The sequence below is a fragment of the Dasypus novemcinctus genome, chromosome 8 (assembly GCF_030445035.2).
Source record: "Dasypus novemcinctus isolate mDasNov1 chromosome 8, mDasNov1.1.hap2, whole genome shotgun sequence".
Taxonomy (NCBI): Eukaryota; Metazoa; Chordata; class Mammalia; order Cingulata; family Dasypodidae; genus Dasypus; species Dasypus novemcinctus.
This window is the reverse complement of record NC_080680.1, coordinates 20,150,065-20,166,978: the sequence shown is the minus strand read 5'-3', so window position 1 is coordinate 20,166,978 and position 16,914 is coordinate 20,150,065. Positions and strand designations below refer to the sequence as shown.

The 16,914-nt window shown below is 49.2% G+C and overlaps 1 protein-coding gene across 5 annotated transcripts in view; it reads left to right on the top strand.

Moving 5' to 3' along the window:
• AOPEP (aminopeptidase O (putative)) overlaps positions 1 to 16,553 on the top strand; it is a 366,697-nt gene extending 350,144 nt beyond the window's left edge. For 2 of the 5 annotated variants that reach the window (XM_004470934.3, XM_071216642.1), the window contains exons 15-17: positions 10,557 to 10,643; positions 12,445 to 12,589; positions 15,991 to 16,553. In XM_004470934.3, the coding sequence (XP_004470991.2) occupies positions 10,557 to 10,643; positions 12,445 to 12,585 (228 nt within the window). In that variant the 3' untranslated portion in view covers positions 12,586 to 12,589; positions 15,991 to 16,553. Of the gene's footprint in view, positions 1 to 137; positions 227 to 10,556; positions 10,644 to 12,444; positions 12,591 to 15,990 lie in introns of those variants that run through there. The other 3 variants (XM_012530019.4, XR_011649356.1, XM_012530021.4) reach the window with 3 other exon arrangements.
• Positions 16,554 to 16,914: the final 361 nt, after the last annotated feature.

Genomic DNA, 16,914 nt, shown 5'->3' with positions numbered 1-16,914 from the left:
GAAATAATGTTAAGATGGCAGCCCTTGAAAGCAAGGAGCAGTAAAGGTGAGAAAGGAAAGGTAAGTGACAGAATCAGAGCACACATGTTGAAAGTCCTTGTCTGACAACCAAAGGGCTGTCCTTTTTTCTCTTACAGAATGAACAGGTCGGACATGCTTGGCCACGACAGATGCCCCTAAACACAATTTTTAGCTGGAATCCTGCCTGCCTCGTAGCTGCTCCACAGAGGCGTCCCAGCTCTTGGGGTGCCGAGCAGGCTTCCCTTGCCAGCGGCAAACCCACTTTAAACAAAGTAAAATCTAATTTAAGGACACATTGAAAAACCAGGTTTGTTTATTGCCGTGTTAGACTTTTTAAGCTACAAAAGCCACGAGCCTTGGCTTTTGTATCTGTATACAAGAAAGGTTTACCTTTCTGTTTACAGATATAAAATGTAACTCTAAATAGGGCTAATGGGTTTCCCAGATCATGTTCCCACTTACAGATTTTTTTCCCCCTTCAACAGTAAATTTCAAAATCAAAAGGACAGAAAAGAAAGGGGAATGATTCCTGTTGTAAATAGGACGTGTGGCATTCTTCAGAGCATTTTACAGCTTCCCACTGTGTGTTGTAATTTCACAGTAGCTGAAAAATGTTCAGTTTTCAAGAGGGGTACATTCATTCAAAAACTTTGATCCAGCACATGTGACAGCACAGGGATGGCGGGAAGGCCACACCAAGCTTGCTTTTTAGTGTAAGGAAAGACACAAAACCAGTGAGCCAGCAACCACGGCAATGTTCATGAACAGCAGGAGCTAGAAAGCTCCGAGGCACAGCAGAGGAGAGCAACTGATGGACCAGCTCGGGGCCAAGATGTGCCTTAGGGATGTGGCCATGATAGGGTCTTCAAGTCCAGCAGTGGTCGGATGGGGCTCAGGCCACGGTGCTGCCCCTTAGCTGTCACCTGGCATCCTCAGGCCCTTCTTTTGCCGACCCTTGCAAAAGCCTTCTTGTTAAGAGGGGAAAAGCTTTTGTGACACAGGAGACTTTCTAGAGTGATCAAAGGTTGAACAAGTAATCAAATTCTATGTAAACAAAAGGGAGTACTCTGTAGCTTTTAAAAATGAAAATACACAGGCTCTATTAAACTAACCCAACAATGGCAAGTGGACAAAAGGAAATACACAAGATAATATGTCCTTATTGATTGCTGCTGTGGAAATAGCAGATGTGTGTCGAAGTGAGTTTGTCCTGAAAGGCTAGAATTTGGAGTTCATTGGGTTCTCCTCTGTAAAGTTGCCAATTTAACTTATAAATATTTGAAAATAAAGCAAGGGGAGCAGCTACCTAAAGAAGCTATAGGTGACTGATTGATTGATAGTTATTCTCCACTTCTGCCCATTCCCCCATAACCTTGAATCTGCTTGCTTGCTTTTTGAATTTGCTACTTCTAGTCATCTCTTACAAGTGGTATCAAGCAATATTTGTTCATATCTGCCTTGCTTATTTCACTGCGCTTAATGTTTTCAGGGTTCTTCCAAGTTGCAGCGTGACTCAGAACTTCATGCTTTTTTATGGCCAAATATTCCATTGCATAATATGTATACCACATTGTGTTTATCCATTCAGCTCTTGGACACTTGGGTTGTTTCCACCTTTTTTTAGCTATTGTGAACAATACTGCTATGAACAGTGGTGTACAAGTGCCTATTTGAGACCCTGTTTTCACTTTCCTTGGGTATTTACCTAGAAGCACAATTACTGTGTTATAGGGTAACTTTATTTTTTTAAAGATTTGTTTTATTTATTTCTCTCCCCCCCCCAGTTTTCTGTTCTCTGTCCATTTGCTGTGTGTTCTTCTTTTTGTCTGCTTCTGTTGTTGTCAGCAACACAGGAATCTGTGTTTCTTTTGGTTGCGTCATCTTGCTGCGTCAGCTCTCTGTGTGGGCAGCGCCATTCCTGGGCAGGCTGCACTTTCTTTCTCACTGGGTGGCTCTCCTTATGGGGCGCACTCCTTGCACATGGGGCTTCCCTACGTGGGGGGCACCCCTGCATGGCAGTACACTCCTTGCACGCATCAGCACTGCGTGTGGGCCAGCTCCACACGGGTCAAGGAGGCCCCAGGTTTGAACCGCGGACCTCCCATGTGGTAGATGGACGCCCTATCCACTGGGCCAAGTCCACTTCTCAAGGGCAACTTTATATTTAACTTTTTGAGGACCTGCTGTATTGTTTTCCACAGCAACTACACCATTTTATATTCCTTCCAACAATGCATTTAGAGCTCAACTTTTCTGTATCTCCAAACACATGCTATTTCCTCTTTCTGTCTCTCAATGACAACTGTGAAGTATCAACAAAAATAAGATGGTACTGCCTGGGATTCTGGGGTTTGTGGTAAATGACTTTGTCCCATATCAATCCATGGAGCAAGAACTGTTGTGAATCTCCTTAGCCATCCAGCACGGGAGAGACTAGGAAAGAGCAAGTGGCAAGCTGATTTGGGGATGACTTTTTCTAGAGGATGTGTTTGTTTCCTCAATGCCAGCATCACCTGCATCTGAAAATTGCATTTTTTTTAAAGCTCTTCTATGCTAGGCCTTTGGGCCATATAGATGCAGCATCCCCCTGTAACAAGACTGAACTTTCAGAATGAATGCCAGAGCATGTTTTCTTGCACAGAAGAATTTAATTCATGAAGCCAGGGACAGGACTTGTGGCCCAAGGCCCAGGCTTCAGGCACTCCCAGACTGCCTTGCAGGGCTGGGCTGCAGCGGACAGGCTGACTCACCTGGGTCTGCTCTGCACATCTTTTCTGGTATGACATCCCAGAGAGCTGGCAGTTAGACATTTCCCAGCCCATGGCAAGGCCTCATTTCTAGAGCATGGCCAGAAAGCTCCTGCCCAGGCCAGCCCAGCCTACCGCCTATCTTTGTAAAAGAAGTTTTATCAGAAAACAGCCTCACCATTTGTTTACACTTCATCTAGGGCTGCTTTCCCATGTAATGGGCACACTGGCCAAAAAGCCAAAATATTTACTCTCTAGCTCTTGACAGGAAAAAAAAAAAAAGCTGATCCTTTTGTTCTTGACTTGAGGAAACTGGTTCTGGATGCATTAAACTACTTCCAGGATGAAAAGAGATTGGGGTGGGGTTGGCCTTAACCATTTTTCTCTCCCGTTTTCAGCAGGAACCACAGCTTGAGAGCAGGCAGGTTCTGATTAAAGGTTGTGGCTCTATCTCAGAAACCCCCATCGGTCCTGGGAGTGATCTCCTGAATCTGGCGGGTGATCTGGGAACACAAACGCCTCCTGAGAGGCAGCTGCTGTCTTTGCCTAGCGCTGGGAGCAGCTGCAGGCTTCATGCTGCCCTGCACTGCAGAGCCACGAATGGTGCACTGAGCTTCCTTCAGATGTGCCATGTGCCTGGGGCCGAGACTGAGGCAAGCCTGAGCCAGTCTGTCTTTACACATGGTTTGAAGGGTGCTAGATCCCCTCGGCCACTCTGTTCCCCTGCCACCCCCCTCCGGGGACCGCATACTTGGCCCCCAAGTCCAGTCCCAGAGCCTGGCACTGCTCCCTCCAGCACCTTGCTCTTTTCCACCCTTTCCCTTTCCTGCCCCAGCTCGGCTCTGGCCCAGCCCGCTGCAGGCAGGCCCTGGCACCATCATTTCATCAGGTAACATCACCTTCAAGTTAGTACTCAGGATTGTTATAGAATCAATACAGAATCAACAAACGGTTGAACTTTTGGAATAGAAAAGGAAGCCGGGGCACCCAAGGCCCAGCGGTCATTTAAAAGTAAGAGAAAATAGAGTACATTGAAGGTAGTGAGGGAAAGGGTTGAAAAATGAAACTTACTTTAACCTGTGTATACACTCGTCTACTTATACGCACACACACGTGTCTGCATTTCTGCTGGCCATCCCACTCTCTTGTATGCTCCCTGGTCCTGACGCAGAGCTGGCTGCGATGAGCGTTCTGGGCTAAGGAGCTGCAATGAACGCAGCCAGGCCCTGTGTGTGGAAGCCTCCGCATTCCTTTCTGGACCCAGACCATTCATCCGCTCAGACCTCTTACCACAAACACCCCATTGTCCTGGTGGGAGACCCTGCCCTGGGGTGGGATCCCCCATCCCAGAGCAGTTACTTGACTAATTTAAAGGTTTTAATTCTCTATTGGCAAATCCAGGTCTGATGTCCCTGAATTCCTACCTGCCTTTTATCCTTCCCTGATTCTGAGAGCCTCCCATTTGCATCCCCCTATAAGAGCAAGTTGAGTGGCTGTGCCAGAGTCCTGGCAGGCACTGACGTCTGTGCACTGGTGTCGAGATACTTTCGACCTGGACACACCTTGGAGTCCACTTCCAGCCGTGTGAAGGGCGCCTCTGGGTTAGAACCTACCTGTGTATTCAGTTAGGGCAGCACCTGCATCAATTTTCACTTCAGTTCACCCACAATGTACTATGTCCCTCAAGCAGAAAACTTTGAAAGGCAGATTTCTTGAAATTTCATTTTTATTGTGCTAACATAATTTATTTTAACCATTTTTAAGTGTACAGGTCAGCGGCATTATTTACATGCTCTTGTGCTCCCATCACCACCAGCCACTACCAAGACTTTTTCATCACCCCAAAAAGAAACTCCATCCCCATTAAGTCATAATTTGCCGTTTTGCCTTCCCTCTATCCCTGGTAACATCTAGCCTACTTTCCGTCTCTATGAATTTGTTGCTTGTGGATATTTCATGTAAGTGGAGTCATACAATATTTGTCCTTTGGTGTCTGGCTATTTCCCTCAACAAGGTTCAGCCATGTCATCGCATTCATCAGAACTTCGTTCTTTTTTGCAGCTGGATGGGGTTCCGCTGTATGGCTCTACCACATTTAGCTTATCCATCCAGCTGCTGGTAGACACTTGGGTTCCATCTTGGGACCTTCTGGCTATTGAGAATAAAACTGCTGTGAATATCGGTATACAAATATCTGTTCGATATTTGCTTTCAAAATATGTTGGATGTAAAACTGAGTGGAATTGCTGGGTCATTTGGTAATTCCATGTTTAATTTTTTGAGGGACTGACAAACTACCTTCTACAGTTGTGAAAAGCAGATTCTCAAACTGGGTTTTATTGGGCTGAAATATTGAAAGGCGTACGTATACCTTCATGTCCTCCAAGACTCCACTTTGTTGTGGTGTCCTGGAAAGAACCGGAGACCCAAATCCTCGTTCTCCTTTGTCACCCATTGTCCTCAGTGGTCTGTGCCAGGCACGTGCTAAGTGTTTCACATGCCTTCACGCTCACCACGCCCTTGCCAGGCGGGCAGAGCTACTGTCCTTGTCTCGCAGCTGGCGTGGCCCTGGCCGAAGGAGGGCCGTGCCGCCAGCCTGGGTGACCCTGCCCCTCCACCACTATTTGGCCCCAAGATTTCAACCCGGAAGCAGAGGTAAATGCATGGCAAAGGCAGCAAGTCAGGCGCTGCCAGTCCAGGGCGGTTCCTAAGAGACACTCTTAGGAAGTGAAAACGCCGCCATGTGGCCACTCGGGGTGCAGGCGCCCTTGGCCTCTCCCTTCTGAAAGCCCCTTTCTGGTTCTCTCTTGCTTGCTCGGCCTCCTTCCCAGCCTCCTTCCGCGGCTCTCTGCCTGCCTGTCCTCCAGGCCTCCCATCCGTCCTTCCCGCGTTCTTTTCCTTGTTCCTTCCTTCTCTGTCTGCTCCTGACCTCGCTGACAGTATTTAGGTCTAAAATGTTCACTGGCTCCAGTGTACCGGGGGATCCCTAGAGTGAGTTTGAAGTGACTTCAGAAATTTTAGTTACCACTTAAGCAGTCATTAAATTGTTTCAACTCTATTGAGATATAATTAAAGTACAATAAAATATGCTTAAAGTATACAGTTTAATCAATTTTGCTATATATATATAATATATATATATATATATATATATATCACACACACCCATGAAACATTAAAACTAAATGGACAACAACAACAAAACCTAAATGAATAAACCCAAGAAGCCATAGAAAGAAAAAAATAAGTTCAGTACATAGCATTCAAAAACTTTTTACATAGCGAAACTGCACTGACAAACTCAAAAAAGATTGACATACTGGGGGGAAATATCTGCAGTTTAACCAAAGGCAAGTGCTAATTCATAAAAGGTCCAAGAGTTTAACCCGAAAAAGCCAATGACTCATGGGTGGGGGGGGGGGAGGATATGAACAGCCTTACGTGTGCACATGGAGAAAATGGTCCTCCTCACTGGTTACTGGTAGAAGGTGTCAACTACCCTGGCAGGACGCCTTTACCTGGTCCCCCTGGTCCTGAAGCTTCCAGTGGGTTCTGCCAAGAGCTGGGGGCAGGGAGGTGGAGTCCTCCCTCCTCCCTGGGGGCCTGCAGCCTGGACCCTCACCCCCCACCCCGGCCTTGGTCTGTAGCCCCGTGAGTCAGCGGTGCACTGCTCCGTTGATGCCGCGATCCCCCTAGCAAATGCTTGCTGTCCCCGTGGCGTGGTGCGGGGAAGTGGAACACCCGTGTATTGCTTGCGGGACTGTAAATTGCCTCAGCCTCTGTGGCAGTTCAATATCTATCCAGATAAATGAAGGTGCATGTGCTTTTCGATGTAGACTCTCCGTGTCCAGAAACTGGGCGTACGAATACCCTTAGACACGTGAAATACCAGATGGACGTGGGTCTTCGCTGCAAACATGTCCATCGTTCAAGGTCTGGTTAAGTTAGGGCACAACAGAAGCCCCCACAACTATGAATACAAAGAATGCGAAATCTGTTTATGTACTAATAGACAGGTGTCAAGATATCCCTTTTATCTTAAATTTAAAAAATAGCGTAAAGATTAGCGCCAGTTGTGCTGCTACCGTGTTAAAAGGAGTGGGATGTCCTTTGTGTATGAGTGTGGTGTGTATATAAGAACTGACCTGTGCAAGGTAATCTGGAAAAAGAATTTTAGAGTGATGAGGTGTAGGAAATGTCTTAGAGCTGATTTTTGCTTTTATGTGTGGTTAGTTTATTGATCAGTCCCAATTTGAAGGGGCCTGGTTTTCGCCAGAGCTCCCAGCTGCTCTCTGTCCAGTCTCCGCCGGGCGGAGTGGCCAGGGCGTGTCTGGGCTGAGGCCTGGGTCACGTCCCCCTGGCTGTGGCTGCCGCCTCTCCAGGACCTTCCGGGCAGGCCACTGATGGGTTCCACCGTCCACACGGGGTAGTGAGGAAGCGTGGAGACAAGGACCTATTCTCCGGGAGGAGCAGCCCCCTCCTAGGCCTCGGGGCACGGCTGGCCGCCTGTCCCCAGCCGGCGGAGGGAGGCCTGGGGGCCCCTGGCCCTTGCTCAAGGCCCTGTCACCCTTGCAGGCCGCTTCACTCTTGCAGGCCACAGGCCCTGCTGTCATTTATCTGATGGAGTAAGTTTAAAAAAAAAAAAAAAAGGCTTGAGGTCGACCTCCATATCCAATTAATGCATTGTTTTTAAAAAGTGAATATGCAGAGCAGGCAGCTTTCTTACTTACAGACGTGCTTGAGGCTCCAGCTCCCAGGCACATAGACTGCCACTTTCCCGGTACTAAACTGAGGAAGCAACTTGATATGAGTGTGTTATGGCCTCTTTCAAGGAGTGCTTTGAGATTTCTCTGGGGAAGTGGACTTGGCCCAGTGGTTAGGGCATCCGCCTCCCACATGGGAGGTCCAGGGTTCAAACCCCGGGCCTCCTTGACCCATGTGGAGCTGGCCCACACGCAGTGCTGATGCAAGGAGTGCCGTGCCACGCAGGGGTGTCCCCCGCGTAGGGGAGCCGCCCGGTGCGAAAGAAAGTGCAGCCTGCCCAGGAATGGCACCCGCACACACAGAGAGCCGACACAACAAAAAAAAACACAGATTCCCGTGCCGCTGACAACAACAGGAGCGGACAAAGAAGAACAAGCAGCAAATAGACACAGAGAACAGACAACCAGGGCAGGGGGCGGGAAGGAGAGAAATAAATAAATAAATAAATCTTAAAAAAAAAAAAAAGATTTCTCAGTGATCCAGGGTCCAGGGAGAGGGGATATTCCATCTGTCCTCCCTTTGGAAATATTGCTGGAGAAATTGAGACAAATGTCACTTTGCTGCCAGCTTTCTAGGAAGATCCCTGTTCCACGTGGTTATGAGTGGCCTTGCAATTTATGAGAGTTTAGTAGATTGAAAAATAAATGTCATTGTCTCTCAGAGAAGTATGAAGAGTAGTTTAAAAAAAAAAAATGGTAGCTCTGAGCCCTGCACGCCCATCTTCGTGATGTCTTTGAAACATCCTGTCATCTAAATACTGAAATACTTTTAGCTCTTTATCATGAAAAGGCTTGCTTGTATTTTCTGCTCTTCGTGGGGAAGGGGGGTTCTGTACTTCCTGGGTGCCCTTAGCTGCAGGGTTCAGAAGACTGGGTCTCTATTTTTAACAGTAAGAAAAGTGGAAACACTGACTTCATATTTGTTGTGAAAAAGCCTCTTTCACTGGGCCCATCTCCTGGAATCTTCCCCAGCAATGCTGGAGCCTCCACGGCCGCCTGCCCCCTGCCTCTTCCTGGGCTTATCATACTTGGAAACAGGAGAAAGGAAGACGAGTGAGTTCGTCTAAAAATCAAATCTAAAAAATGGAAGTTTTCCCAAGCTATGACAACATTCGTCATCCAAGGCATTTTGTCATTGTGTCACACAAGCACGCACTAGAATCCTGCAGCCGCTGCTTTGCCGAGAGAAGTGAGGCCCAGAGATGTCCGGGGCTCCCCCGAGGCTGCCCGCTTGGGTTTGCCATCAGCACCCAGGGCTGGCCCAGCCCGCCCTCCTGGCCCTGGTTCCCCAAAGCCCACCAACAGAAGGGGTGTCTGCTGGAGCCCAGGCCAGCCACCCCAGCCTGCGGCCTCTTCAGGTTACCGCGGGGTGGGAGAGAGCCTGCAAAGGGGGCTGCTTAGCCTCTCCTCCCTGCGTTCCGTTCCGCCAGGGCGTGGGGAGTGGGGGAGCCCTGTTGTTCTGGCTGCTTCCCTGTATTCTGGTGTCTTAGGGTGAGCTGGCCTCTCTGAGCGGGGCTCACTTGTTCTCAATGTTGTAGGGCTGCTCTCTTCCCTTTTATGGCCTGTGGTTGGTTTCTGTCGGCTGTGTTGGGAAGAGCCATTGCGTTGAAGATGGAAAGATTTCTCAGTCACCTGCTTCCCTTCGCTTCATTTGCACGCGCCTCTGAAATTCTGTAGGGCATTCCTGTTGGCATCCTGTCCTTGGAGTTCATAGTGCCCACCTGTCTCAGAGCCATGCACAGAGCCGACCGAATTCCTGAGTCAGCACCCAGCACCATGTAGCCTGTGGGAAAGCCTGTCCAAAAGATTTCTTTCCTTCATTCCTAATTGTGTGTAGATCCATTTATAATCCATTAAAGGGAACATGCAGCCAGGTCAGTAGGCGATGATATCATTTAGGGCCCCCGCCCCCTGCCCAACAAAGTGTTGAAACTGCTTACATTTTACCGTTGCCACAAATGGATCACTGTGCAATTACTTCCATTTATGGCTGATGCTGAACCATTAATGGAATATAAAGTGGTAGACTGTAATTGAAAGGACTTTGACGCAGTGAAAAATGGCATGGGACTGAATTCTGAAAAACAAATGCAGGTAGCGCCACCGCAGGATCTTCGTGTAAAGAAAGCGCCTGCAGGTGGCTCTCTGGCTGCAGGAGGCACCCTGCCCTGCGCCAGCTCCCCCATTGGCGGGAGTCGTGGCCACAAGGCAACACTTCCATGTTCTCAGTAGATTTGAGGGCTTTCCTGGCACGTTCTTCCTGGTAAACCTTTAGTATAAAGTGTATCTTTGAGGAAAAAAAGACAACTTTCAGATTTAGCTTCTGTGTTTTAAATGTCCTCACCCTGCTGGACAAAAGCTAGAGGGCCTTCTGTTCACATAAGGTGGCTCTGGTTTTGTGGGCCCCGTCCCCTTGGTTAGAAAGACAAAACTCTCAGAAGCAGTGCTCTACCTCTTCTGAGACACGTCGAGTGCAGCGTCTTCCTCCTTTAATCCTGTTGATTGTTAAAATCAATAAGCATCGGACCAAATCAGCCAGTGCTGAAAAGCAGATAGCCTTGGTTTAATAGCAAACCTCAGTGGCAGCATACCACTGTGCGGGGGCCAGCAGCCTCCTGGGGGCGTCGCGTTTAATTCTCCAGTTACCTTTTGTGCTTGTCTGTTATCTTACAAAACCGTTTTGAAGACTGCTGAAGCACATCAATGAAACACATACTTCCCTCCCGCCCCACCTGCCAAAACAGACTACCAGTCTTCCTAATTAGGAATGCAGCTCCTTTCTTTTAAAAAGAAGTGAAACTTGGGCATTGATGTAGCTTGGCGGTTGAGCACCTGCCTCCCGTGTACGAGATCCAGGGTTCTATCCCTGGTACCTCCTAAAAAAAAAGTCAAAGAAATATTAGGCTTGCACAGTGATACATCTTGGGGAGTAAATTTTTGTAATGGAAAAGGTGCTTTATCTTCCACATGGTTCAGATACAGAAGCATGTCAGTTTGTTTCTGACCAGGTTCTCTGGGTTTCCAGGTTCGCCATCGGTGGTGTGAGCTCATCGTGAAGCACAAATACACAGAAGCATACAAAAACGTGGAGCGCTTCCTTCAGGAGGACCAGGTAAGATGTTCAGTGAACAAGGATTCCTTAAGTGCACTTAGCAATCTCTTTCCTAACATATTAAAATATTTTCCAAGAAATTTTAAGGAGTAGGCAGGATCTTACCTAACGGGCCCCTTAGCAAATTTTCCACCTTCTCTTGGTGACCTTTTTAAATCAGGGACTCTTAATCTTTTCTGTTCTACAGACCCCTTTGCCAGTCAGGTTGAAAACCTCGGACCCCTTCCTGAGTCCACACTAAACTGTGTACCGCACCAACATGACCCCATAAGAATAATGTCTGTTTATTTAAATTCAAGCTCACAGACCCCTTGTTCGAACCCCTGCTTTAAATCATTGGATTGTGCCCCTTCCAGGCTGCCTTGGTTTTCCCTGAGTGCTGCCCCCTGCCACTGTGAATCTCTGAATTCTCTCGGGCACTGGCTCTGGCTTAGGGGTGTCTTGGTTCAGATCAGTGTTTCCCCATCGACCCTCGTTTACAGTCGGGTTAGAAGGGAGAGTGCAGTTGGCTGCATCGGTCTGTCTGTACTCCTGAGACGCCAGGCCGAGGCCAGCCTTGTTTCCTTCAGTGGGAGCTCCCCTTGCCACCCTCCAGGGGAGATGGGCTCCCCTCCTGCCCTCCTGCTGGGTCCTGCCGATGGTCCCTGGCGAGCCCCCGCCGTGCTGTGGCGCTGACAGAAAGGAACTGGGCTCCAGAGGGGGGTGGGGGTGGGGTGGGGGAACAAAAGGACTTTTGATGGGTTTCTGAGCATTGGGGGCAGCGAGCGAGTGAGGGCTTCTTATTCCCACAAAGAAAAGTGCATGGCTCTGTACCAGGAGAAATGTCACATTTGCACAGTGCAGCAAGAGGTGTTTGAAAGAACGGAGGCAGGGGTGTGTGTGGGGTGGTGCCCGTGTATAAGGACACAAATATAGGAACAACTGCGTCCTTAAGGTCTATTCTGAACTTTCGCCAAATAAGGATTAACATTTCTCAGCTTTTGCAGGAAGGAGTTTTGGGAGCCCTAACCACAAGGTTTTATCTTGTGCTGCCTTTGCGATCCTTTTTTTAATTCGCTCCACCAGAAGGAATCTGGGCATAACTAAGCCTGGGGCGAGAGACAAGGCAGAACACAGGGGGTGCACTGGTGCTCCCGGACGTAATTGGCTGTTTTTAAAAACGTAGGGAAAACACAGATGTGAGTCTTTGCAGCATTGTTTTCGAAACAGAAAAGCCAGTGTCCACCGCAGTGGCCTGGGCAGTCTGAGGGGAAGCTGGCAGGCTGCGTTGGCGTAAGAGGAATCTTTCCCAGGGGCAGGTGATGGTTCTCCTACGCGGTGGTGGGTGGCCTTCATCTCCCTGGAAGCTTGTGGACTTCCTGGGCCGACTCCCAGGGACACACTTTCTGGGGCAGCGGTCCGCATCTCTGTCAGGCGCGCCGAGCTCCACCTGTCTTGCGGCCCTGAAGTTTTCCCATCTCGGCCTTTCTGGGAACCCGTTTGTCTCTCTTCAGAACAACCTGGCACAGTCATCACTGTGGAAATGCTCACCCATTCCGCTGAGCAGTTACATCACCAGACTGTGTTGGCATGATTGATAGCTAAGAATTCCTCAGAGTTGTGATGAGAACAAGGGAGAAGGGGATTGAAAACGGGAGATTCTAGAAGTCCAGCTGTTCAACCCACCATCTCTTCTCTCGGGTGATTTGTAATTGCTAGGCCAGCAAGTTTGGGTGGAACAAACACAGGTCGTGCGTGGGCCCCTGCGTGTACTCAAGATTTCCTTCCCTTCCCTTCTCTGGACTCTGCGTTGCTCCAACAGGCCATGGGCGTGTACCTCTACGGGGAGCTGATGGTGCAGGAGGACGCCCGGCAGCAGCGGCTCGCCCACGCCTGCTTTGAGCTGACCAAGGGGACGATGGATGGAGCCTCAGCCCAGGTGGTGGCCGAGATGTTATTCTGAAGAGGTGACTCTCCCTTTCCTTTCTCCCTTGTCTGGCTTTAACCAGATAATCCTTTTAGAAGCCTGCTAAATTAATTAGCCACATGGCAAGGCAAGGTCGCCTGCGGCTCGGCCCTCTCCCCCGGCCCAGGGGACAGAAGCGGGCCACTTCACAGCAGGGCAGCTCTCGTTGACAGTGTTCTGTTATGCGTAGGACCCCAAACCGTGGGAGATTATCTTGAGTAGGTCTAGAAGATGCGATGGGAAGTCCAGCAGAAGCTTTAACACACAGTCGTCAAGGGCACGTCTGACAGAGGAGTACGCTGCTGTGGCCCTGGCCCCTGAGCTGCTGCGTGTGTGCTCTTTCCGGGATGTGTGAGAACATGAGACAAGGCTAGTGGGAGGTCCCCCCGGCCAGCGGGCACCTGTCCTTGCTGCCACCTGTTTGCGGGACAACACGGTGTGTCTTGACAGCACGTTTATTTTTCTAACCTCATTGTCCCTGGAGCAAAATTTCCCCCTGGCTCACATCGGAGTGGGAGTCCTAAATTAAATTGCTTCCTCCCTGTATTGGGCTTGCAATAGAATTATTAAGTTGACTACTTCCTGGCAGTTAAGTCTTTCAATGTGGATTTCAGTATTATAAAGGTAATTTAGCAGTGGTACATAAATTTTGTTAAGTAGAACTAAGGGATTATGTATGTATTTTTGCCTTCATCAGTCAGTTTCTTTTCTGTGTATTCCCTTTTCACTTCAAGGTTTTATGTCATATTATAGGGCATGTCTAATTTTGTATCCCTTTTTTTTTTTTAAACCTTCCATCAAGTCCCAAGCATTTTTCATTTTGCTATATATAGTTTCTCTATATTTAAATATAAGTTTTAATGGATGTTTAATATTTTGTGTTAATATTTTTAACCCATTCTTGACATTTAGTATGCTTCTACTGTTTCACTCTTATGAAGATCATTTCTTTCTATTATAAGTATCTTAGTTATATGAAATAACTAACACTGAAGGAAAAAAAAAAGCAATGAAACTGATGTTATTTAAAAGTACAGTCTGTTCTCCAGAAGGATCAGGAACCATGTTTGCCAGGACAGGGAATCAGTTGCAGAGATTGCCACGATTGTCCTCTTGTCACCAAACAGACTGAGGCAGAGAAACCACTCACCTCCCAGCCATCTGGGATAGTAGTCAAACATGGGATGGTTTAAAAACAAAAGTAGTTACACAGTTGCCATGCTGCCCTCTTCATAAAGTAATTGATATAAATCATGTTTCTCTTTAGAGTTTTTTTTTTGCCCCATGTTTGTGTTTCCTGAAGCATGTGCAACTGCAATAAGGCAAAGTATTCCTTTGATTGTTCCCTTTGCCCCAAATTCTGGAGGCCCTCGGGGGTGGCACAGCCCTTGTGAGGCTTCATTTTGGGTTTTTGCCCCCAAGCAAGCGAGAGAGTATTTCCAATTACAAGTTTGCTTTTTTCTCCCCTCCCCTATGAAACCTCCTCCTCTGCCCTGCCTTTTGATGTGTATGTGGCTCTCGGTGAATGCGAGAATCCACGGGTATTTTGTCCCCTGCATCCTCCATGAGGTACTGCCACGGGGGCCGCCTCCTGAGATGCCCTTCCCAGCAGTTGAAAATCTTCCCTGCCCAAGAAGAACCCCTAAGACACGCCCTCAGGCCGGGCGGATTAGCCTCCCTCGCCAGCCTTGTCGGCCATCTGACCAGCCAGTTTTCGTTCCACTTTGCAAAGCTGTACTGGCATTTTTCTGGTCGTCTCTTGAGTTCTTCTGATAAAAAAAAAAAAACCTAGGACACCAAGTAAATGAACAGCAAACAAAACCAGGGTCTGTTTGGGGGCAGGACGGGCACGGGGGCGTGCGAGCGTCGAGAGTCCGCGGGAGCTTGGCGGGACCTGGTCTGCTCTCCAGTGCTCTGGCTGCTTGGGTTCCTGGCATGCTGATTTGTGACTTAAGATTAAAATCACATTGCCAGGGATTACCACGCAACCACGACCTTGGCTGCACCTCCAGAAACTGTAGTTACCCTAGCTCTTCAGTCGGGAGCACAGACGCATCTCGCAGCTCTCCTTTGGACCCAGCGGAAGCCAACGGCTGTGGAAGATGCTCGCCCACCCTTTAATTATGCCCAGACCGGTGACCTCTCTGACAAGGTGCAGAGCTTAGCTGATTGGTGAACAGTGATTGGTTTCCACCTTGTTCACAGTGGCTAAGTTCTGCACCTGAAGAGAAGGTGAGATGGGGACAGTTCAGTTGGAGCTGCTGGGCAGAGGCTGTTGCCGACGGGGGACGGCCACTTCCGAGGGGTCAGGCCCAGGGCCGAGCGTGTTTCTGGAGGACAAGAGACCGGCTCGGCCCGAAGGACGCGCTTCCTCCTCTCACGAACACAAGGAATACACCAGAAGCCCTTCAGTTTGTCCGTTGTCCGTGGAGATACACACTTGCTAATCGGTCATCTGTCTGAGTGGCCACGTGTGTGGAAAGCTGCAAATGCTGTCCTTAGAGAGAACCGAAAGGCCAGGGTGCACCTCAGGAGGCCGTTCGAACTGTGTCAGTGGGCTCTTGCATGCCGGGTGGGCCGGGGACTGTCAGGGGCGATTCTGCGCTGTAACTGCACACGTGCGGTGAACTGTCTTGTATTTGCAGTCCAGGTTTCTGTGCCTCCCACAGCCCCTCGCGGACGACGCCATGTGAAGCGCCCACCCCAAGGCGCTGCTTCTCCGGGCTGTCGATTGGACCCGTCCTCCGGTGCCTACTGAGCTGATATCAGTTCTCATTTCACACACTGGCTCAGTTCAGCAGGAACAGGAGTCGAGCCCTAGAGCAAAAAGACTTCCCGCCTGGACGTGGCCAGAGGCCCCCACGTGCTGCGAGGCCACTCACGCCAAGACTGACCGGGCACCCACTGCCGGACCCTGTTGGCCAACTCTGGTGGTGTTTGTATTTGTGTGTGATGGTTGTCTGGGTGTTCGCAGGGCCTGAATGGTGCACTGACACGAAAGGAAGACACCTACACTCTTGAAAGCGGGGCCTGGTTAGGGCCAAGGCATGGGGTCCCCGTCCCTGTCCCCGTCGTCCCCCCCCACCGCAATGACGTGGGCAGGACCCAGCTCTCACCGTGCAGAGTTCTAGACTTTGTGAAGGCAGGTCTAAAGTGGGATGGCTTTCTAGTAAATGAAGCCTAAATCACAACCCTTCCAGTTTCGTAGTCGTGTGAGGGCAGAGTGCATGTACCAGTGCCACCATCAGCCCCACTGCCTGTGGAGGTAAGATGTGTCCTGGCCAAAAGTCCCCTCTGCACGGTGGGGAGGGAAGGACACAAAGGCACTTAACTTCCTGAGAGCTTTCACAAGGATCCCTTTGTTGTGACTGGTAATAACTTGTATTGCTGTTTCCTCTGCAGGAAAGATCACAGAGATTGCTTTTTCATCCACCCATTCCTTGCCCTGGAGGGCCCAGGATTGTACCGACCCTGGACATCAAAGGAAGGAGTAGGTGGCTGCTAAAGCCATCGGCCAGCGTCACGTGTCTTGGTCCCTCTCTTTCCCAGAGGCTGGTGTCAGCCACACGTGGAAAATCCTCACGCACCCAGCCGCCCACTCAGGCCTTGTGCCCTGCCTGGACGTGCCCCCTGCCACCAGGGAGCTGCGCTCCTCCGGGATTTAAGGCAGTCCTCATGTGAACGACCAGGGGGACCCGAGGCGGCGGCAGCCTGCTGGACGTTCTGCATCTGTCTTCTCAGCACAGGCCTCCAAGTGGATGTTCAGTAATTCCAGAAAGGCCCGCATTTCTGTATACTGGGCCAGCAAGCACCATTTGACGTACTCTGGATCATCTCAGACCAATTCTTCAGATTTATTGTGATTTAAATATGCAACATTTAGATTTTTGCCAAGATTTTAATTTTTTTGCATATGCACAGGATAAGAATCTAAGATGTATTAATAAAATAAGTAATGGACTCGTGCTTTGTTTTCGTTTTCTGTAGTCTCACTGGCTTCTGAAGTCAGTAACTGTTTAAAATTAAAAGTCGAGGAGGGAAAGGGTATTCTCCACATTTGCTGCTGTTTCTTCTCCAGCTCACTAATGTCTTTGTAGTGTAGGCTATGTAGATATTTGCAGAAGCTGGGAAGTAAGGACGTTAGTGCATAGGCTGTAGGAGTGTGGGGTGCTGTTTTTTCTTAAAATTTGGAATCTGAGGAAATGCGTGCACAGGAGTCTGTGGTGGTTTCCTTTTTCTTTCCCACAAATGTTTGCACGTTTTAAAAGAAATCCCTCTGGAAAGTCCGAGGCTGGAATCTAAGCCTCCTGGTACTGTTGGAAGGGA